Here is a 24,299-nt window from a genome sequence, read left to right as displayed (position 1 = left end):
GTAGGCTTCTGTGTATACGTTTATTCCCTTCAAGGTCATCTTCAGACACTCTTCTAAGAGTAACTTTATCCTTTTAATATGGTAAATGATGATTTTCACTTCTTGAAATCTTTTTGCTTTGGACACATGAAAAAAAAATAGCTAGGATAAAAAAAGTACATTTGTGGGTTATTCATTCCCTGTCATTATGGCCAACTATTTTAATGAACATGCAAGTGGATTGTTTCTGGCCAGTAGACATGAAAGTAAGATTAAGCTTCTCGGTCACTTTCACAATGGTGAACTACCCACTTATGACAACTCTGACAGACGTATGTTTGGTATTTGTACTCTGAATATTAAATATCATAGATATGTTTTAAGAAACATCTTCCTATTGCAGGCAAAACAACAGCAGTGGTCGTATTTAATTAATATATGTGATTTTTTTCTGACTGCAGATTAATATTTTGCTCTGTTGTCTGGATTATCGTGCTGTTTTTTTCCTATTTGATGATTGGTTTAGCTGAGATGTGGGCTGCATTGATTTTTGTTGGTCAGATGCCTCATATGGGTAAAACTGTTTGGTGACTTGCAATCACAATAAGTAGCTATAGTATGTAGCTTTCAGATGAAGAACATGTTTTCTAATGATATCACATTTTGTTAAAGAAATCTTTCTTTCTTTCCTTTCTTCCTCCCTCGCTATATATTTTATCAGGGCCCTATTCAGTAGGCGTACCATATTTGGACTGCACAAATCCTGATACCCAGTAGATGGCAGAAAGGAGACAAAGAATAAACTATGATGCCATCTAGATTTTTGCAGCAGATATCGGTTACCCTCTATGTTCAGGTATCTTTACTATTAAAAGCTGAAATAAAACAAGAGAAATCTGAGATTGAGACAAAATCCAGTGGTTTCAGATCCTTACAGTTTTGTTTTATTCTAGTTCACCATAATTAAATTGTGGTGACAATAAACTCACATATGATGTGAAGCAGAAGTAACTGCCACTCTTGTCTCATAGCATTATCATTCCTCTATTACATGGACTAGTACAGTTCAAATGAGATCTGAATTAAATATCTAAATTCATTATAGTAGCAGAATTATGAACTCTTTTTCAGCAACACAGTTTCAATTTAGTTCTCTTTCTTTCTTTGGTTTGTCATTTTTTCCCCTTAAATCTACTTTTAGTTGCTCCCTCCAAAGCTGAAGCAGCTAGTTTTGGGCAGGAGGCCTTTCGCTTGTGTTGAATTGAAATGTTTTTCCATCCTTCAATCGTCAAAAAACTAACAATTTCACTTGACATTTTGCTACCCTCAATGCTGATTCCCATTCTGTCGTTTTTGCTGCTGCTTTCAGAAACTGACAGTTACCTGAGCTCCCTCCAATATAACGGATGTCGAATTCTAGCAGATTTTATGCACCATGGGACAGCCTTAAAATGGAAGCAGAATAAGGATGAAAGTGCTACTTTAATGGCTCTTCCTCACAGTCAACTTAAAATGCTACCAACCAGTTGCTGGCAGAAAAATTTAATGGAATAAAATGGGTTACGTGCCCTACCAATCCTTATCGTACCACAGGAACAATGTTGGTAAAGGATTCTTGTTGTTATTGACTGAATGCAGGGTGCAAGCAAAAAAATATCATTTGCCAATATCCATCAATCATTCTCCTTAAACTCAAGCTAGGACCAGTGCCAGGGCTAGGGCTCAAGCTGGGGATGAGGGAGTATTGGCTGGTGGCTAAACCAGCAGGCTTGGCCTGTTAAAATTGGCTCTGGCTTTCTTGAGTACTTTATTCAGTTGGATTCAAAATTTGAATTCTTCTTGGACAGAGGTTTAGTGCTATTTCAGAAGAGGACTAAACCTGTGTTCAAAAGCAAACAAATGATATATACAGGGAAAGTTGCAATAATGGCTCTCTCCCTTTTGCTTCCCCGTGAAGCTTCCATTCTGCTGCCACTGCTTGTTAGCTGCTATTCAAACTGATCCAGGTCTGTGAGCTGGGGCCATTTAGCCTGGTCTACATAATAGAGGTGACAATACTAGGCAGTTTGGTCAAGTGGTTAAAGTACCAGGCTAGAAAGAGGGAGACCATGAGTTCTAGTCCCACCTTAGACATGAAAGCCAGTTGGGTGATTTAGGCCAGTCATTCTCCTTCAGCCCAACACACCAGATAGGGTTGTTGTGGGGAAAATAGGAGGAGAAAGGTATGTTGGATATGATTGACTTGATTTGTTTGTAAAATAATAAAGGCAGGATACAAATTAATAAATAAAATACTGTAATGCCTTAAAGCAACCATTGGATGCAGGGTAAATTCCTCCATGTAGTGTCATCTGATTACACACTGACAGAATGCTTCGGTGAAGCACATGCGATTGTATTCATGGCAAAGCCTATGTCAGAATAAAACAGAAACTTTAACTTCAGTATATTTAAGGGCAATTTAGGGCTGCCTCAGTTACAGGTTTGGGCCAAATAATAGTAATTGTGATAAGGACACAGCAATAAGAGGTTGCCAAGATATGTTTTGATGTAACAAGATAAAGTGAGAAAAGTTCTAATACCAGGACGCTTTAAGCCTACATCCCTGGGAATAACTGGGCTGGGAATAACTTGGATGAATATTACTGTCGTTGCTCAGTCACAAAGAAATATTAGATATCAGTAAGAAATTTTTCAGATTTTTTTTCTTCCACTCAGTAGATGTCCAATTTGGGAACTTCATCTGGAGGCATCCATAGGGTGGAAGTGAGAAAAGTCAAGAGGGCTTTTTGACAATACAACTGAAGTGGTGCTACCTTTTTACATAAATGCAATTCACATAATGTACATAGAGGCAGGGTTTTGCTCATACAGTTGTAACTATCTTGATTTTTGACACACTGTCTCTCCCCAGATGACCCTGCCTCTATGATATGACTTATTATAGCATAAAGGTAATCCTTGATTTACAGCCATTTGTTTAGTGACCATTCAGTTACAACAGTACTGAAAAAATGACTGTTTTTCACATTTATAACTATTGCAGTATCCCCGTGGTCATGTGAGCAAAATTCCGACGCTTGTCAACTGGTTGACAGTTACAGTGTCCTAGGATCATGTGTTTGGCTTTTCTGAACTTCTGACAAGCATTTATTTATTAGCGTATGGCATTCTGGCAAGTAAAGTCAATGGGGAAGCAAAATTCACTAAACAACAATTTTATTAACTTAACTGCAGCAATTCACTTATAAACTGTGGCAAGAAAGGTCATAAAATGGGGCAAAACGTACTTAACAAATGTCTCACTTAGCAATACTGAAATTTTGGGCTCAATTGTGGTCATAAGTGGAGGACTACCTGTAGTATGTTTTATGAGCACAAAAGCTGTGTTTTGTTAGATCTGGGCTAGGTATTAGAGGAAGATGATAATTCTCTCTGCCAGTTCAAACTTTCTTGCAGGATTGCTTTGATCACAGAATAGCTGGTGGGGCTATTCTTTGAGAGAGAAGGAAAATGTAGGTTGGACTACTGTATCTAGATTACACAAAAATCCAGATGTTTGCTTTATCTCTTTAGTATCATCTAAATCTACCATCAAGCAGATGTTTGCAATCATCCATGGAAGCCCTGCTTTAACGTTAGAAATCCTTGTTACTGTAGCTGACGCACTGCAAAAAGATCATGCTAAAAATCATTCTTGCAAGAAGTTCACATTAATCATGTCAATCTGACTTAAAACATTCTAACAATATTGTTGTAAAATATTTTCCTCTATTGACTGAATTATATGCTATCAAGTCAGTGTTAATCTCCGTAGAGCGTCCCAAGGAAAAACTACGGCCTGCATAATTCTGATCTTTGTAGGTACAGACACATCTCTGCATCTGACTATTCTAAGGTGTTTAAGTTGGTGTCAATTCTTAGTCAGCATGTACATTTTCTTCATGATCTACCACTGACTTAGTCCTTCTGTAAAAGGACTAAGCATCTTCATTATCAATTAATTAAGTTGGAAAGGAGCTTGGAGATCTTCTAGTCCAACACCTTGCTCAAGCATTCCAGACAAATGGCTGTTCAATATCTTCTTGAAAATCTCCAGTGATGGAGCATTCACAATTTCTGGAAGCAAATTAATTAGAATTAGAATTCTAATGTGCTGCATTACAAGAATTTTTTCCTTCATCCAAGAGACGGCAAAACACGAGGCAAGAACATTGCTCTCTGGAAAATGGGTGTTTCTCATCGGAGGCAACCTTCTCTCTGATCACATCCTCCCTCAAACTACAACTCCCATGGTGCTTTTCATGGTTGCGTCATCTTAGAGAAGCCCCGGCCGTTGTGTGCAGTTTTGGCGCCCGTGCGCAATTCCCTCTCTTTTTCCTTGGCTAAGGAGGCGTGGCTTTAAAAGAGGCGGGGGCAGGAGAAAAGAGGAGGGCCTTGGCGGGGCAAGAGGATCCCCGAGAGGCAAAGAGGCGCATGCGTATATCTCTTGGGTGCAGCCGCCACTGCTACTACTGCTGCCGCCTTCTCCATCGCCGCTGCCGTAAGAGCAGTAGCGGCGCGAGCGTGAAGGGGGAAAGAGGCGAGTTGTCTCGCGCTCTGGGAAGGAAAGCCGTTGAACCGCCTGCCTCGCACGCGACCCCGCTTCGGCCGGCCGGCCGACCAACCAACCAATCGCCTGCCCTCTGGCTTTTTTTTTGGTTTTGTTTCTGTGTTTCTCTCTCTCTCCTCTTCAGTTTCTCTCTCTCTAGCCTCGGTCGGGAGCAGAACAAAAATATTTAAAGAAGCAAAACCTCCTAGCCTCTGAAAAATCCCGTAAAGATGGTCGACCGCGAGCAGCTGGTGCAGAAAGCCCGGCTGGCAGAGCAAGCCGAGAGATACGATGACATGGCGGCTGCCATGAAGAACGTAAGTCGCCCTTTTCTGCCCTCCGTAGTGGCAATAAAAGGGCCCTCCCATCGCTTATTTTTGAAGGGAAATTATCCTTGGGGGCTTTTGTCTGGAGATTTTTCTCTGAAGTAGGAGGGAAAATAATTTCCACTTTTCTTTCCCAACATACATGAGGAGAAATAATTTTTAAAATTGGCAGTAGGTTTTCCCTAGCTCTTTCATTTGTGTGAGGAAATTAGGCTGACGCTCTGATGAAATAAATGATAAAGGGGAAATAATTACAGTATGCAGAAAGCAAATAACAGAGTTATTTTGCTCTTCCTTGGACCCATTAATAACTTGGATAGGGGTTTTTTTTTTGGGGGGAGAAAGTTTTTCTAATGAGGATGGGGAGAAAATACACTATTCAAACGAAAGGAAAGTTTGACGAGAAAAGCTTTGCATTTTATCACCTGTCTTCTCCCCAAGAGGAATAGGAAAAAACAGTTCTTTAAAATGGTGTTAATACAGTATTCCTTCACTCTAATTTATGAATGTGTTTCACTTTGAAGCCCACTTGCTATTGTGGCTGTAGGAAATGTCCTCATGATGAATCATCGTTCTTTTTGGAGGGCAGAAGGGGGATTGACAGTTATTTGGAAGAAATGTATGATAGAGATACGTTTAAGATTTTCTACACAACTTTCTATGCAGTCTTTGTGTGTGTGTATATATATATGTATGTATGTATGTATACACACACATTCTTGTCCCATATAGAAAATACTTTGGAGCTGAGGTACTGTAATTTCTTAATCTCACTTTTTAATAATGGAAATGGCTTCAAGGAGCAGAGACTGCTTTCTTCTCTTCCTGACTCTGCCACGCCTAGAGAAAAAGAGCTCCTTTCTTCCTGCACGTGTCTAAAGGAAATTATTCTGCCTTGGGTCAGATCTCATTAACATCTCATTGCATCTAAATGTCTTCTGGTGCATGCAACCTTACTTTCTCCTGTAGGTGTGTTTTGTGTATCTTTATAAAGTATTTGAAATAGCACATTACTAATACCAGTAGTGGTTAAATGAGGACAAGAATCTTATTTCTTACAAACTTCCAGAGCAAATGCCCCACCCTGCTTAAGAGTGGGAAGGAGAGAACCATGTTCCTTTCTCTGCTGGAAAGGGAGCATATTCTTGGACTGAAATTTCCCATTATTTCTGTTTTTATGCAAAGAAGGGATTTTTTTTTCTTTTTGTTTTCTGGAGGGAATACCTCTCCCAAGTATTGTCTCCTCCATACTGGAGAAATTTTATCTCTTCCCTTCAAGAAAAAAATGGAATACTCTGCCTTTACTGTAGTCATATTATGCAATGCAATCTTTGGCAGTTCAAAGGCTAATTACTCCATTTTAGAGAAATGTGATTTTTTTTGGAAATAATTAAATAGTACTTGGTTCCTCTAAACAAGCATTTTCAAATGCTGTTCTGAATTTAAGTTAGGGTTTTTTTTCCCTTGCTCCATAAAGTTGTTGGTGTGTTACAGGCAGCAATTGCCGTGAACCTTCATGTTTTAACAGTTACATTATAATGTTAGTTGTAATCTTCCCCTACAATTTTTGCTTGTTCCTGGGTATACTGATGAAACTGTTCTGTTTTGCCTCATCATTGGGCCTAGTTAAAGTAGTGTCTTTTCTGCATTTGGAGGAAAAGAGAAGGTGGGGGGATTGTGTGCTACTTATGTTTCAGTACTTTGAGGATAAACTATACTGCTTCCCCCTCCCTTTGTATCACCATATTGCAGAAATATGAGTAATGTTTTCTTGAGAGGACATAAGTAGTGGCATAGATGTTCTGTCTTTTTTCCCCTTTTGCTCCCCCTCTTCTAGTGCTTGGGCGGTGCCACTCCCTAGTAGTCTTTCCCAGTAATTCACCTAGTATGCCCACCCCCTAACTCCCACAAGCAGCCCCACCCACAATTGGCAACCAACTCATCCCGTGAGCTAAGATTATGATTTTGATCAGTAAAACCATATTCTTATTTTGAACTGCAAATATTTAAATACCTCTGTTTTCTATCCAGCACTATTTGGAGGGGATTTGGATAATATATAGGGAGAATTGCCAATTGAAAATTATCTTTGTACATTAATTAATACCTAATTTCTTTCTTGGGATATTTTTTATTCCATTACAATGCATCCTTTTCTTAAGCTTCTGATGAGAGTTCTTTTGTTTTGTGGTATAATCTTCATCTTTATATAGGCTGTCTTTTCAGAATTGTTTATTTGAAGATTTGTTCAGAATTAAGCTAAAATGAATTGATTTTAGTACAGTTAATGGGTCATTGTGGAACAGAGCTCTTAAATACTATAAACGAGTTTATTTCATTTTTTTACAATCCAATAAATAAAAAAGAAATTTTTGATCTGATCTTGCAAACAAAGCAATCGTGGGAGGCAGTATCAAGTCATTCCAGAAGATTCTGCATTTGTCATATTGCAGAGAGGCTAGACTGGGTGGAGAGAGGGAGGGAGGGGTTGCTTTAAAGGGGAGAACAGTTCTTTATATTTGCCTTGTTAGTCAGGTCTGAGCCTTTAAGAGAAGCCAGCATGGCCTCTCACTGATGAATAGCGAATACTGATCTAGATTGGAATTGTCGCAGTCTGCCTAGGATGCTGCTCTTTTATCTTATTGCACCATTTTGTCCTAACCTTGTGTTTGTCAAGGAAATGGAACTGCCATAGCTTTTCTCAGAACAGAGGAAGATTCAGCTAGTAATATAAATGAGATGGAGATCTATATGTGGCATAGCAGTTCTCTGTTAATATTGGGCAGCCCATTTCTGCAATGTGGCTTGATGCCAATCAGTGCATACAGACTAATCTCACTTAGAGCAGCTGAATGCAAGTCTTCAGTCCTGGGTTTCACAACATATGCATTATATTTTCTGATTTGATGCCTGATTTCTCCAGTAGCTTTCCAAATTTCTTTTGTGTTTCCTATGATTTCCTTAAGTATTACAACAATTTTGTATGGTCTACTTTGTGTAAAATAATGGAAATATAATCTCTTACACACAGTATCCCACTGTTACAGAATTTCTTCAACAGTTAGCATCTAAATCTTTGAAAGTCCCTGCTTGTTGCCCTCTATTAAGGCTAAGACAAAAAATTGAGCTATTACAGAAATGATATTACAGACCTAATAGCCATATCTCACATCACCCTATCCCATTCCAGCTGTGTGCAAGACTTATGACCCCTCACTGATTTCCCATTGTAAGGCAATGATGTCACATAACAATAGAGGCTGCAGTGCACCCAGGTGGTGACTGATTGCACATAGAGCATTTTGTTTCAGATAATGTAGAAATAAAATTACAATTAAAATGGTATCTACAACCAAATACAATGTTTTAAACTGCATCCTAAATGCCGCTTGTGATTTATCTCTTAACCTAATAAACTTAGATACCTGTAGTAGAGTACATTGAAGACTGACTAAAGAGAAACTTGGCAATGGACACATGCCAACATTATTAAACTATTAAGTGTAAAAGTGGTCTACATCAGATCAATGGCTAGCATTCTGGTTCTCATGATGGATAGCAAGACTAAGCAGGATATGAAGACAATAGTGCATTGTTGAAATGAGAAGACTCCAGCAGGTAAAGTCCAACAGGATGTGCTGACAGCATCTCTGAAATGAATGGTTCAACATGGAACTCTCATAGATCAAATTCATAGCTGTTACCCAATAGCTTACTATAGGATGTCTACATCAGTAACCATTATTTATAACAAAGATGGAGCCCTCTTACAATCAGTTTTAAGATAAAAGTGCTTGCCAATTCTCAGTTCATAGGAGCTGCATAGTGCCTGGATATTTTTATGCAACACCTTTGGACCCCTGATTTATCTACTTCATCTTTATTATTTTGAATTAATTCAGATTTCATGTAGAAGGACATGGTAAGTTAAATAGTATGATTTTATTTTAGCATCTACCTGTAATTATTGGGCTTTCTGAAACTTGAAAACTTAAATCAGCATTAAATGTTCTTAACAAAACTTAAATCACCTGATATGTGTTTAACAAGGCATTATTACACAGTTATCGTGAACATTTATGGAAAAGCTGCTAACAATTTTCTGTTTCTCTTTAGAATGGGAAGTGCCTTGTAACCATTTTTGACTGTTTCTCTGTATCTAAGGGTCCAAAATTTAATAATAGCATTAGGGCACAGTGTGATGTTACAGGTGACCTTTAATGTACTATTTACTGAAAAGGCTATCACTGTACAAAGATAGATTAGAAATCTGCCCTTTGCAACTACAGTGTTTCTGTTAGCTCAGGAACCAGTACATAGTAAATGGTGAGCTTTAACTGTTTGATTAGTATTTAGATATTGTCATAATGATAATTTTCGTGGTGAGATAGCTTCTGAATTGAAAACAGTTAAATTTAATTAAAAGATATGGAGGTAGTCAGCTGTTACAGAACTTGCGGAGCAAGAGATAATATTCCTCCATCATTTTTACCTGACTCCAAATCCATCAGATAGTGTGTATGTGGGTGGCTCATTGGCTGTCTACTTGGCCACGTAATGTTTCCATATGAAAAAAGCAAATAGTGATGGACTTTGAGATTTAACTCCAGATTGTCTATCATTGAGTTAATGCACAATAGATAATGTTAGAAGATGTAAACTGATGAAAAAGCACATTGCAAAATCAAATGGACTTTTATATGGCTTTTCAAAAGGCATTAGATTAATTATTGAGCTGTCTTTTTAAAAGCTAAGCAAGGGCACATATCTGAGAGGTTTTGGATCTAAGGAATTAAACACAATGTGGTTATTCTGCTTTTTAGTGTGGCATGATACTTTGCATTTGGGTATTTTTTTAGAATAATTGTGTGCTGTATGCTATTAAACCATTAATTAGTGTTAGTTGCCTTAAATATAAACAGTTGTTAAGTTATAATACAATCCTACCTATTTTGCTCAGAACTAATCTTTATTGAGCTAGGACATTTCCTTCCAGTTTCAGGTAAGTATATAGGATTACCCCTTCGTGGATTACTGCCTTGTTGTGGCGAAGGGGCTTGCGTAATTCAATGAAGCTATGAGCTATGCCGTGCAGGGCCACCCAAGACGGACAGGTCAGAGAGTTCTGACAAAACATGATCCACTGGAGAAGGAAATGGCAACCTACTCCAGTATCTTTGCCATGAAAACCCCATGGACAGTACCAAAAGGCAAAAAGATATGACGCTGGAAGATGAGCCCCTCAGGTTGGAAGGCGTTCAGTATGCTACTGGGGAAGAGCAGAAGGCTAGTGCTAGTAGTGCCAGAAAGAATTAAGCGACTGGGCCAAAGCCGAAAGGACGCTGAGCTGTGGATGTGTCTGGTGGTGAAAGGAAAGTCCGATGCTGTAAAGATTTTTTCTCCATAGGAACATGGAATATAAAATCCATAAATCAAGGAAAGCTGGACGTGGTCAAACAAGAGATGACAAGACTGAACATCGACATCTTAGGAATCAGCAAACTAAAATGGACAGGAATGGGTGAATTTAATTCAGATGACCATCAGGTATACTACTGCGGGCAAGAATCCCTCAGAAGAAATGGGGTAGCCTTCATAGTCGATAAAAGAATAGGAAAAGCAATACTGGGATACAATCCCCAAAATGATAGAATGATCTCAGTTCGAATCCAAGGCAAACCATTCAATATCACAGTAGTCCAGGTCTGTGCCCCAACCACCAGTTCTAAAGAGGATGAAATTGACCGGTTCTATGAAGCCCTACAGCACCTTATAGAACTAACACCAAAAAATGATGTCCTTATCATCATGGGGGATTGGAATGCTAAAGTAGGAAACCAAAAGATAACCGGAATAACAAGCAAGTTTGGCCTTGGAGTACAAAATGAAGCAGGGCACAGGCTGATAGAATTTTGTCAAGAGAATACGATGGTCATAGCAAACACTCTTTTCCAACAACCCAAGAGACGGCTTTACACATGGACATCTCTAGACGGTCAACACAGAAATCAGATTGACTATGTGCTCTGCAGCCAAAGATGGAGAAGCTCTATACAGTCAGTAAAAACAAGACCAGGAGCTGGCTCAGACCATGAGCTTCTCATTGCAAAATTTAGGCTTAAACTGAAGAAAGTACGGAAAAGCACTAGGCCATTCAGGTATGAAATAAATCATATCCCTGTTGAATATACAGTAGAGGTGACAAATAGATTTAAGGAATTAGATCCGATAGAGTGCCTGAAGAACTATGGATGGAGGTTCGCAACATTGTACAAGATGCAGCAACTAAAACCATCCCAAAGAAAAAGAAATGCAAGAAAGCAAAATGGTTGTCTGTGGAAGTTTTGTAAATAGCTGAGGAAAGGAGGGAAGCGAAAGGCAAGGGAGAAAAAGAAAGATACGCCCAATTGAATGCAGAATTCCAGAGAATAGCTAGAAGAGAGAAGAATGCCTTCTTAAATGAACAGTGCAAAGAAATAGAAGAAAACAATAGGAAGGACCAGAGATCTCTTCAAGAAAATTGGAGAGATGAAGGGAACATTTCATGTAAAAATGGGCATGATAAAGGACCAAAATGGCAGGGACCTAACAGAGGCAGAAGAGATTAAGAAGAGGTGGCAAAATTACACATAAGAACTATACAAGAATGAGCTTAACGTCCCTGATAACCACAATGAGGTCACTGACCTCGAGCTAGACATCCTAGAATGTGAAGTGAAGTGGGCCTTAGGAAACCTGAGCAACAACAAAGCTAGTGGAAGTGACAGTATTCCAGCTGAGCTATTCAAAATCTTAAAAGACGATGCAGTAAAAGTGCTACACTCAATTTGCCAGAAAATTTGGAAAACTCAACAGTGGCCACAGGATTGGAAAAGATCAGTTTACATTCCAATTCCAAAGAAAAGCAGTGCCAAAGAATGTTCAGACTATCGCAGCATTGCACTCATTTCACATGCTAGTAAAGTTATGCTTAAAATCCTATAAGCTAGAATCCAGCAGTATGTGGATCAAGAACTACCAGAAGTACAGGAAGGATTTCGAAAAGGCAGAGGAACTAGAGATCAAATTGCCAACATACGCTGGATCATGGAGAAAGCTAGGGAGTTCCAGAAAAACAGCTACTTCTGCTTCATTGACTATGCTAAAGCCTTTGATTGTGTGGATCACAACAAACTTGTTCTTAAAGAGATGGGAGTACCAGACCATCTTATTTGTCTCTTGAGAAACCTATATGCGGGTCAAGAAGCAACAGTGAGAACTGGACACGGAACCACTGATTGGTTCAAAATTGGGAAAGGAGTCCGGCAAGGCAGTATACCGTCGCCCTGCCTGTTCAACTTATATGCAGAGCACTTCATGAGAAAGGCAGGACTAGATGAATCAAAAGTTGGAATTAAGATTGCCGTGAGAAATATCAACAACCTAAGATATGCAGATGATACCACTCTAATGGCAGAAAGTGAAGAAGAACTAAAGAGTCTCTTCTTGCGGGTGAAGAAGGAGAGTGCAAAAGTTGGGTTGAAACTTAACATTAAGAAAACCAAGATCATGGCATCCGGCCCTCTCAATTCCTGGCAAATAGATGGGGAAGAAATGGAGGTAGTGACAATTTTATTTTCCTGGGCTCCAAGATCACTGCAGATGGGGACTGTAGCCAAAAAATTAAAAGATGCTTGCTCCTCGGGAGGAAAGCCATGGCAATTCTAGACAGCACACTAAAAAGCAGAGACATCACCCTGCCAACAAAATTGGCATAGTCAAGGCTATGGTCTTCTCAGTTGCAATGTATGGCAGTGAAAGTTGGACCATAAAAAAATCTGAGCGCCAAACAATTGAGGCCTTTGAACTATGGTGCTGGAGAAGACTCCTGCAAGTCCCTTGGATTGCAAGGCGATCAAACCGGACAATCCTAGAGGAGATCAACCCTGACTGCTCTTTAGAAGGCCAGATCCTGAAGCTAAAACTCAAATACTTTGGCCACCTAATGAGAAGGAAGGACTCACTGGAGAAGAGCCTAATGCTGGGAAGATTGAGGGCAATAGAAGAAGGGGACGACAGAGAATGAGGTGGCTGGATGGAGTTACTGAAGCAGTAGGCGTGAGCTTAAATGGACTCCAGAAGATGGTAGAGGACAGGAAAGCCTGGAGGAATGTTGTCCATGGGGTCGCGATGGGTCAGACACGACTTCGCAACTAACAACAACAACGGGTCAAAAACTAACTTTTTTCACATCTTGTAATGCAGCCCAAATACTAACGTAGACTATGAACACTAAGAACATTGTAATATGAATTAGTTGCAAAAATATAGGATTAAATACTTAATTTTCTAATTGCTTTCTTGTTTGTAAAGATTAATAACATACTGTTGTTTTTTTTAGAGTGGGGACAGGTGTTCCATTTGATGGGAGAAATAGCTTAAAATTATATTGTACAAGATCAGTTGAAATGGGCCTTTTTACCCAGTATGATGCTGTGGCTATATAATTGTATCTAATCTATTGCTGGCACTTGTCATAGAGAATCCTATTTATGGTAGTCAATTATAAATAAGATCAGTTTTTTTCATACTTGTACCCTTCAGGAATCTGTACCTGTGTTGCAGATGTGTAATATTGTGGTATTCCAGTTTTAAGATAATAGGTCATCCACATTTCAGACGTGAAGCTAGGGAAACTCAATTTTTGCCTACATTTATGTATAAGATAAGATAACCTTTATTGTCATATATTGTAACAGTTAATGTTCTGCTATTTTGCCATCCTCTAAAAATTTCAAAAGGAAGAAACAAGTGTCTTCTGTCAGTATGTTAACTCAGGATTTTTAAGGTGAATAAGCTGACTTGTACATAATTGCTATATGCCTGCCAGAAAGTGAGAGATGTCACAGCTTTAGACTTGCTCCCTAGAACCTGTATGATTTAGGATTTTTTTAATGGAAGAAAACCTTACTTCCAGGACTTTCTTCAATTTACATCTTTTCCTTTTTTCCTGATGACATTGCAGCAATGTAAGAGTGTGGTTTTTAATGTGCTGTAGGGATGTGAACAAAATGGAAACCTTATCTTGTTACAAAACCTGAACAAATCATTGCTTTCTAGAAGTTGCATCAGCAGAAACAAAATAGCAAAACAACAATTCGGTTGTTTCAGGCTTCAACCAAAATAATATCCCTGAATTATGGAGTAAGTAGGCAAGGCTAATGTGAATTGCCTTATCTCTTTTCCCTTCCCTGCCCATTAGTTGCCAGTAAAGTCCCTATGTGTGATACATTTCTCTGGCCGTCCCACCCTAATTTTCCTAGTGCCATTCAGCTGCTCATCTAACTTACTGTTGCTGTTGTTGCACACACCATCATCTGCAAAACCTCAGCATTGGCTTTTTTCCATTTTTTACTTTTTTAAAAAAATTCCATTTATATCCCGCCCTTCTCCGAAGACTCAGGGTGGCTTACAAGCTTAGCAGTAGCCTTCATTCTATGTATATGCCTGCTTATTAGGGCTTTCACATCCCCCCCAAGCAGCATTATTACAAAGTCAGCTTAATTGCCCCCAACAATCTGGGTCCTCATTTTACCTACCTCGGAAGGATGGAAGGCTGAGTCAACCTTGAGCCTGGTGGGATGCGAACCTGCACTAATTGCAGGCAGCTGGTGTTACTTAAGGAGGCATTAGCCCACTGCTCCACCAAGGCTCTTTTTACCTGACAAAATTAAATTTTGTACATTATCTGGAATAAAATGTTTTGTTCCATATATGAACTAAAACATACCTGTTTCAGTTTGAGCATGTCACTCAAATCCCACTATTATATGCAATAGACATTTTCAACTAGGCAGAACTAAGTTCCCAAATGTGAATTTGGCATATTGTTAAATCTTCATCCAACAGAAAGCTATGCTCATGTGAGTGGTAATGGAACATTTATCTAACATGTTTTCATGTGTTTTATTTTTAAAAAAATAGTAAGAACTTAGATTGTAGACTCATTGTTTACTGATGCATAGTCATGTAAATGATAGAACCTGCTATCAAAATAATAAATGGCTTTCAGAATTGGCTTGTATTCTGGGAGTGATATTTTTCAAATGTGGCCATGTCAGTTTAGGTAATGACAATCTTTTTGACCAGCTGACTGAGGCAGCTGCAGTGGTATTGAATTAAGTGCAGATATCTGAAATTTGCCTAGTTATGGAGATACAGATTAGTTTTTAAGGCTCAGATTTGCTCACAGCTAGTCAATTACTAGGCAAATATTCATCAGTTGCAAATATTTTAGGTCACTAATTGTGAGAACTTTGGTGGGGAATATTCCCCTTTTGTCTCCATAGCAACAGTACTGCGTAGGTTACAACTTGAACAGAATATGTTGCTACATTTCATCTTTACCTCTTTTCCATCACAGCACATCTTTCTCTTCAGTGCTTGCGAAACGTGTGTTCCTATGCAACTAATTCATATTACAATGTTCTTAGTGTTCATAGTCTACGTTAGTATTTGGGCTGCATTACAAGATATGAAAAAAGTTAGTTTTTGACCCATTGTTGTTGTTAGTTGCGAAGTCGTGTCCGACCCATCGCGACCCCATGGACAACATTCTTCCAGGCTTTCCTGTCCTCTACCATCTTCTGGAGTCCATTTAAGCTCACGCCTACTGCTTCAGTAACTCCATCCAGCCACCTCATTCTCTGTCGTCCCCTTCTATTGCCCTCAATCTTTCCCAACATTAGGCTCTTCTCCAGTGAGTCCTTCCTTCTCATTAGGTGGCCAAAGTATTTTGAGTTTTAGCTTCAGGATCTGACCTTCTAAAGAGCAGTCAGGGTTGATCTCCTTGCAGTCCAAGGGACCGGCTTGATCGCCTTGCAGTCCAAGGGACTCGCAGGAGTCTTCTCCAGCATCAGAGTTCAAAGGCCTCAATTCTTTGGCGCTCAGCCTTTTTTATGGTCCAACTTTCACTGCCATACATTGCAACTGGGAAGACCGTAGCCTTGACTATACGCACTTTTGTTGACAGGGTGATGTCTCTGCTTTTTAGTGTGCTGTCTAGAATTGCCATGGCTTTCCTCCCGAGGAGCAAGCGTCTTTTAATTTCTTGGCTACAGTCCCCATCTGCAGTGATCTTGGAGCCCAGGAAAATAAAATCTGTCACTACCTCCATTTCTTCCCCATCTTTTTGCCAGGAATTGAGAGGGCCGGATGCCATGATCTTGGTTTTCTTAATGTTTAGTTTCAACCCAACTTTTGCACTCCTTCTTCACTTGCAACAAGAGACTCTTCAGTTCCTCTTCACTTTCTGCCATTAGAGTGGTATCATCTGCATATCTTAGGTTGTTGATATTTCTTCCAGCAATCTTAATTCCAACTTTTGATTCATCTAACCCTGCCTTTCTCTTGATGTGCTCTGCATATAAGTTAAATAGGCAAGGTGACAGTATACAGCCTTGCTGGACTCCTTTCCCAATTTTGAACCAATCAGTGGTTCCGTGTCCAGTTCTCACTGTTGCTTCTTGGCCCACATATAGGTTTCTCAAGAGACAAATACCTGTAAGATGGTCTGGTACTCCCATCTCTTTAAGGACTTGCCACAGTTTGTTATGATCCACACAATCAAAGGCTTTAGCATAGTCAATGAAGCAGAAGTAGATGTTTTTCTGGAACTCCCTAGCTTTCTCCATGATCCAGCGTATGTTGGCAATTTGATCTCTAGTTCCTCTGCCTCTTCGAAATCCTGCCTGTACTTCTGGTAGTTCTCGATCCACATACTGCTGGAGTCTAGCTTGTAGAATTTTAAGCATAACTTTACTAGCATGAGAAATGAGTGCAATGGTGCGATAGTTTGAACATTCTTTGGCACTGCCTTTCTTTGGAATTGGAATGTAAACTGATCTTTTCCAATCCTGTGGCCACTGTTGAGTTTTCCAAATTTGCTGGCAAATTGAGTGTAGCACTTTTACTGCATTGTCTTTTAAGATTTTGAATAGCTCAGCTACAATACTGTCACCTCCACTAGCTTTGTTGTTGCTCAGCTTTCCTAAGGCCCACTTCACTTCACATTCTAGGATGTCTGGCTCGAAATCAGTGACCACCTCATTGTGATTATCAGGGATGTTAAGCTCATTATTGTATAGTTCTTCTGTGTAATTTTGCCATCTCTTCTTAATCTCTTCTGCCTCTGTTAGGTCCCTGCCGTTTTGGTCCTTTATCATGCCCATTTTTGCATTGAACGTTCCCTTCATCACTCCAATTTTCTTGAAAAGATCTCTGGTCCTCCCTATTCTATTGTTTTCTTCTATTTCTTTGCACTGTTCATTTAAGAAGGCATTCTTCTCTCTTCTAGCTATTCTCTGGAATTCTGCATTCAATTGGGCGTATCTTTCTTTTTCTCCCTTGCCTTTCGCTTCCCTCCTTTCCTCAGCTATTTGCAAAGATTCCTCAGACAACCATTTTGCTTTCTTGCATTTCTTTTTCTTTGGGATGGTTTTGGTTGCTACCTCTTGTACAATGTTGCGAACCTCTGTCCATAGTTTTTCAGGCACCCTGTCTATCAGATCTAATTCCTTAAATCTATTTGTCACCTCTACTGTATATTCAACAGGGATATGATTTAATTCATACCTGACTGGCCTAGCGCTTTTCCCTACTTTTTTCAGTTTAAGCCTAAACTTTGCAACAAGAAGCTCATGGTCTGAGCCACAGTCAGCTCCTGTTCTTGTTTTTACTGACTGTATAGAGCTTCTTTGGCTGCAGAGCACATAGTCAATCTGATTTCTGTGTTGACCGTCTAGAGATGTCCATGTGTAAAGCCGTCTCTTGGGTTGTTGGAAAAGAGTGTTTGCTATGACCATCGTATTCTCTTGACAAAATTCTATCAGCCTGTGCCCTGCTTCATTTTGTACTCCAAGGCCAAACTTGCCTGTCATTCCGGTTATCTTTTGGCTTCCTACTTTAGCATTCCAATCCCCCATGATGATAAGGACATCATTTTTTGGTGTTAGTTCTATAAGGTGCTGTAGGGCTTCATAGAACTGGTCAATTTCATCCTCTTCAGCACCGGTGGTAGGGGCATAGACTTGCACTACTGTGATATTGAATGGTTTGCCTTGGATTCGAACTGAGATCATTCTGTCATTTTGGGGATTGTATCCCAGTATTGCTTTTCCTACTCTTTTATTGACTATGATGGCTACTCCATTTCTTCTGAGGGATTCTTGCCCACAGTAGTATACCTGATGGTCATCTGAATTAAATTCACCCATTCCTGTCCATTTTAGTTCGCTGATATCTAAGATGTCCATGTTCAGTCTTGTCATCTCTTGTTTGACCACGTCCAGCTTTCCTTGATTCATGGATCTTACATTCCATGTTCCAAGGGGAAAAAAACTTTACAGCATCGGACTTTCCTTTCACCACCAGACATATCCACAGCTCAGCGTCCTTTCGGCTTTGGCCCAGTCGCTTCATTCTTTCTGGCGCTACTAGTACTAGCCCTTTGCTCTTCCCCAGTAGCATATTGGACGCCTTCCGACGTGAGGGGCTCATCTTCCAGCGTCATATCGTTTTGCCTTTTGGTACTGTCCATAGGGTTTTCATGGCAAAGATACTGGAGTAGGTTGCCATTTCCTTCTCCAGTGGATCACGTTTTGTCAGAACTCTCTGCTATGACCTGTCTGTCTTGGGTGGCCCTGCACGGCATAGCTCATAGCTTCATTGAATTACGCAAGCCCCTTCGCCACGACAAGGCAGTAATCCATGAAGGGGTTTGACCCATAGCTACTTGTTTATATTTTTACTAAAGCTGATAAGAATTTATAAATAGAATATATGGATAAACGTGTACAACATGGTGCCAAATCATTCTTTGTTAATAAGTGTTCCACTTCAATAATAAGTCTTTGGAGCTTTTGCAAAATCCTCTCTTGGAGAATTAATTTACTTCCTGTGATTTCAGTATAGCCTAAAAGCAGAGTTATTTCAGCAGGGTGAAAAATGCATCTCCTTTGGTCCCATGGCATTGCAAAGATTTTGTATGAATAAGTTCCCCTTAGCTGGTAGTGTTTGAATGATAGGAATGTTGCACGGTTTGCTTCCATTGCATTGGATGGACATGCCATATTGGATTCCTTAAAATAATTTTTCAAATTTTAAAGTTTAGGAAATTTTCCAATTGCATTAAAGTTGATGTTATACTAAATTCAAACGTTTGAAATAATTATATCCACTTTTTAGTTAAAAATTGGGATCATAAGGTTAATTATAAACCCTGTATTGTAAAGCCAATGATGTTATACTATAATGATGCAACACCTAGAATTGGTTGCTGAATTTCTTATAACATGAAAGGATTAGGCAAGCAGAAATGGCAGACTCCATTCCTACAACCACAAAGGCACAAGAGAGGATATTTGTAAAAAAAATAATTAAGAAATGTTTTTTCATAAATTAGAAAATTGTCTGCTTGTGAATGGTTCTGACTTGCCATGTTCAGAATATGTTTTTTTAAGATGGAGCACTTATTGATGAGTAAACCATAAGTGAAGTTTCTAAGTTCTCTGCTTTTAGGGGGGGGGGGGAAAGCTACTACTTGTGGGAAAACTGAATTTTATTAGCACATTTTTTAAAAATATATCCATTAATTTAGTATTTTTATGAAACTGTAAGAAATGGAAAGAATAACAACAAAAAAATCCAGAAAAACGCATTTCAAAAAAATGGTGAAGAGTTTGGAATCTGATTGATTGCTTCTGTGGACAGGTGTCTTTTAAGAAACTGCTCCTAATCTCAGCTTTTTACCTGTATAAAAGACACCTAGGAGCCAGAAATCTTGCCAATTGATAGGGGATCAAATACTTATTTCATTCATTAAAATACAAATCAATTTATAACTTTTTTGAAATGCATGTTTCTGGATTTTGTTTGTTGTTATTCTGTCTGTCACTGTTAAAATAAACCTACCATTAAAATTATAGACTAATCATTTCTTTGTCAGTGGGCAAACGTATAAAATCAGCAGGGGATCAAATAATTTTTCCCCTCACTGTATATGTTGTAAGCCAGGGGCAGCTATAGAAAATGAATGAAAATAAATATGCAGAATCTTGAATAGGCAGCTGACTATAGAAGCAAGTGAAGATATGAAAAAGGAACAGTAGTGTTAGTATGTAGTTAGTAGTGTTAGGCAGGGCTAGATGAATCAAAAGCTGGAATTAAGATTGCCGGAAGAAATATCAACAACCTAAGATACGCAGATGATACCACTCTAATGGCAGAAAGTGAAGAAGAACTAAAGAGCCTCTTGTTGCGGGTGAAGAAGGAGAGTGCAAAACTTGGGTTGAAACTTAACATTAAGAAAACCAAGATCATGGCATCTGGCCCTCTCAATTCCTGGCAAATAGATGGGGAAGAAATGGAGGTAGTGACAGATTTTATTTTCCTGGGCTCCAAGATCACTGCAGATGGGGACTGTAGCCAAGAAATTAAAAGACGCTTGCTCCTGGGGAGGAAAGCCATGGCAAATCTAGACAGCACACTAAAAAGCAGAGACATCACCCTGTCAACAAAAGTGCGTATAGTCAAGGCTATGGTCTTCCCAGTTGCAATGTATGGCAGTGAAAGTTGGACCATAAGAAAGGCTGAGCGCCAAAGAATTGAGGCCTTTGAACTGTGGTGCTGGAGAAGACTCCTGCGAGTCCCTTGGACCGCAAGGCGATCAAACCGGTCAGTCCTAGAGGAGATCAATCCTGACTGCTCTTTAGAAGGCCAGATCCTGAAGCTAAAACTCAAGTACTTTGGCCACCTAATGAGAAGGAAGGACTCACTGGAGAAGAGCCTAATGCTGGGAAAGATCGAGGGCAATAGAAGAAGGGGACGACAGAGAATGAGGTGGCTGGATGGAGTCACTGAAGCAGTAGGCGTGAGCTTAAATGGACTCCAGAAGATGGTAGAGGACAGGAAGGCCTGGAGGAATGTTGTCCATAGGGTCGCGATGGGTCGGACACGACTTCGCAGCTAACAACAACAACAACAGTGTTAGTATACATTAGAGAGAATTGGCGAAGGGTGTATGGAAATAACATTCAGAAAAGGGTAACTACACACAGTTTGAAATACTAGAAACTAAATATTGCATGGCAGTTGGCTGCATGTTTGACTATAGCTCTTTAGTGTACGTAAATAAAAGTGCAGCATTATATACCACTTGATTAAATTAGTCTGCATAATAATAGCAAACAAGAATGATTAAAAGAGTATAGAGGAACAATTGTAAAATTTGTTGAAAAATGGAGAAAATAATTCATATTTTTTAAAAAAGCACTTATTAATTCTGTTCAGGGAGTGATATATGAAGAGTTCATACTGAAGAGCTTGGTGTTTAGTGGCATATTGAAGTGGTGTTCCAAAACATATAAAAATCCTGCTTTCAAATTTACAAATATTTCTGTGTTCGAGGCACTGAGTTTCTGTATCTTACACAAGCTTCAAACAATTGAATTTCATGTACATTATGCCCTCATGACTGGAAATCTGGGGATAAAACAGCATATTGTGATACTGGTAGATCGAATACCTTTTTCTTTAATGATTAAGAAAGGCTGGAGGAGTGTAATAGGCCTAATGAATTTTTCAGCTAATAGCAAAATACTTGCCAAGCTGTTATCATTTACTTTATGTTTAAATATTTTGTCTTTCACATTACTCAACCTTTCATATAGCTGATAAATATTGTTGCTATCATTTTTCTGGAAAATGATACCACACAGGAACACTCAAAGCTTTCCATGAAGTCATGTAACAATCTGAAGAGATTGTTAGTGAGATTAAATGCCAAGTATGGTTTTGTAGGGCAGTGAAACAGTACCTAAGTTTAGATAACTAACTTCATAATGAAGTCTTGCTAGATGGGGTCTTGATAAACATTTTAGAATTGGTATGTACTGTCATAATACATAATAAGAGCCAAGGCATCTCACAAATGACTCAGGCTCCAAAATATGTATATCAGGCTCCACTAATAGTCTGGTCCCAATGCCTGAGGCAAAAGCCAGGTTTTCATGGCCTTCCAGAAGACTAGCATGATTGATGCCATCTAAACCTCAGGGAGGAGGCTATTTCATATGGCAGGTGTAGAGATAGAAAACATGTCATAAACCACTGAGTTACCTTGACCCATGAGATGGGCAGCATATACATTTAATAAATAATATCATATTCTGGCTCCTGCAAGATGGCTCCGTTTCAAAGAATCTAGAACACGGGTGTCAAACTCGCTGCGTCACATGATGTGTTGCGACATATCGTGACTTTTTTTTCATTGCTGGAGCTGGGGTGGGCACTCCATATGATGCAACGGGCCCGTGGGCCGGCAGTTTGACACCCCTGATCTAGAACATGCCCTCCTCTAAGATCTAGTGGGTTGAGCAGAAACCATTGGAGAGATAGCTCCCATAATTCATCTTTCTCCTTTATAAATTGTACAGATTTTTAAAAATGTTCCTATTCTCAGCAATGTATTGTTTATTTTGTTACATTACTTTTGTTGGCTTTCAATATTTTGTGTAATACAGTTAATCCTTGACTTACAACAATTCATTTAGTGACCGTTCAAAGTTACAACAGCACTGAAAAAAGTGACTTGTGACTTTTTCACAGTTACGACCATGGCAGCTTTCCCATGATCATGTGATCAAGATTCAGATACAACTGTTGCTGTGTTCCAAGATCATGTGATCAACTTTTGTAACTTTCTAATAAGCAAAGTCAATGGGGAAGCCAGATTCACTTAACAACCAGGTTGCTAAACTTATCAACTGCAATGATTCACTTAACAACTATAACAAGAAAGCTTGTAAAATGGGGCAAAACACACTTAACAATTGTCTCACTTAACAGAAATGTTGGGCTCAGTTGTGGTCATAAGTAGAGGACTACCTGTATATTTTAACACATTGAAATTGAACCATTTTTTCTCAGGGGCCAGTAACCCAGATAGAAAAAATAATTGACTGTGTTTTGTGGGAATTAGAATTTTGTGAATATGATGATAGTGATTAAGGTCGAAACTTTAGTTCAGGGGAGATATTTTCCTGCAGGAAGGAAGTTTCAAGTTTCACCTGAAAGAGGGAAGAGAGATTTCAATCTGGATCTCCTGTTGTCAGAGTAAATAATGCAAGGATGGATGGATGGTGGTCAGTTGTAAGATGATAATTATTGAGAAGGAGTCACTGTGCTATTGAAATATCTCAAATCAGCTGATCTTCAGTCCAATTGTTACAGAATTTGTTCAAAGTAATTTGTTTATTAGTATTTATATTATATACAGATGCCCATCAAATGTGGGGATGAAGTACAAGTTCCTGTGAGCCAGAATTGTGGTAATTGATTGAACACATTCAGGGGTCAAGAGGTTTGGGAAGGCTAATTTTGCTATGATAGGATAGTATGAACATAATTTATTTGGGGATTGTTGCTTGATAAGGTCACAGTTATCAGACTATTGTCATTCAAGGAAGAAAGCTTGCCAACATCATCTGTAGTGAAATTACTGATCCTTAAAAGTGATGTCTTCTCTTTAAAGTTTCCCTTTTTTGTCAAGAGTGAATATGCTCTTATCAGTAAAGATGATAAGAAACTCAGTTTTTGTAGGAAAACTGAATCTTTCTATCAGGTAAAGCTCCTAACACTAAATGGTGTGCTTTGGGCAAGTATAAGATATGTTCTGATCAAAGAGGGGAATTTAAGTTCATCATCAAGTGCATCATTTTGTTAACAAGGATTTTTTAATGCTTGCCTGCTTCATGAAAGCTCACTAGCTGTGGAATATTTCCCTTCGATTCTATTGCAGCTTAACACACTAGAATGGTACACAGTTGCCTACAGTTCTGAAATTTAGATGATATTATTCATTAACTAATAAAACTGAGGCTGTGTCTGTCTTTATGAAAGTATTATATGATACTGAAAACTTGAGGTCCAGAAGGCTTTATTGTTACATTTTCAGCTGAAAACAATATGGAATATAAATTGAATATACTTTATGGTTCCTGTACTTGTTCTAGGAATGCTTCCAAAGCTCCAGGATTACTTCCTTGCATAATCTTTATTTGTATTCAGTGTGCATCTTACAGAACTACAAGTAGTCCTTGACTTACAACTGATCACATAGCAACTGGTTGAAGTTATGACAGATCCCATTTTTGAATTTACAACATTCCCAAACAAAAATGCATTTTGAGTGCTTGGAATCCGGCCGGCATCTATGGCCATTTGCAGTGCCCTGTAGTCACATAACCATGATTTATGGCATTTTTGGCAGAAAATGGTGCTTACATCCTGTTTCTGGCAAAAAGCTCTCCATAGCAAACAATGAGTTTGCTTCATAGCTGTGGTGTTTGGGTTATGACTATCACAAA

General features: G+C 39.0%; 1 protein-coding gene across 1 annotated transcript in view; it reads left to right on the top strand.

The window, feature by feature from the left end:
• Nucleotides 1–4,435: 4,435 nt before the first annotated feature.
• Nucleotides 4,436–24,299, top strand: part of YWHAG (tyrosine 3-monooxygenase/tryptophan 5-monooxygenase activation protein gamma) — a 30,178-nt gene continuing 10,314 nt past the window's right edge. Inside the window, exon 1 of the mRNA XM_081336869.1 lies at nt 4,436–4,887. Coding sequence (XP_081192995.1) covers nt 4,801–4,887 — 87 coding nt within the window. The 5' untranslated portion in view covers nt 4,436–4,800. The remainder of the gene's footprint in view (nt 4,888–24,299) is intronic.

Source organism: Vipera berus (genome assembly GCF_964194415.1).
Source record: "Vipera berus genome assembly, chromosome: 1".
Lineage (NCBI taxonomy): Eukaryota > Metazoa > Chordata > Lepidosauria > Squamata > Viperidae > Vipera > Vipera berus.
Note: the sequence above shows the minus strand (reverse complement) of the source record. Positions and strands in the feature narration are given on the sequence as shown.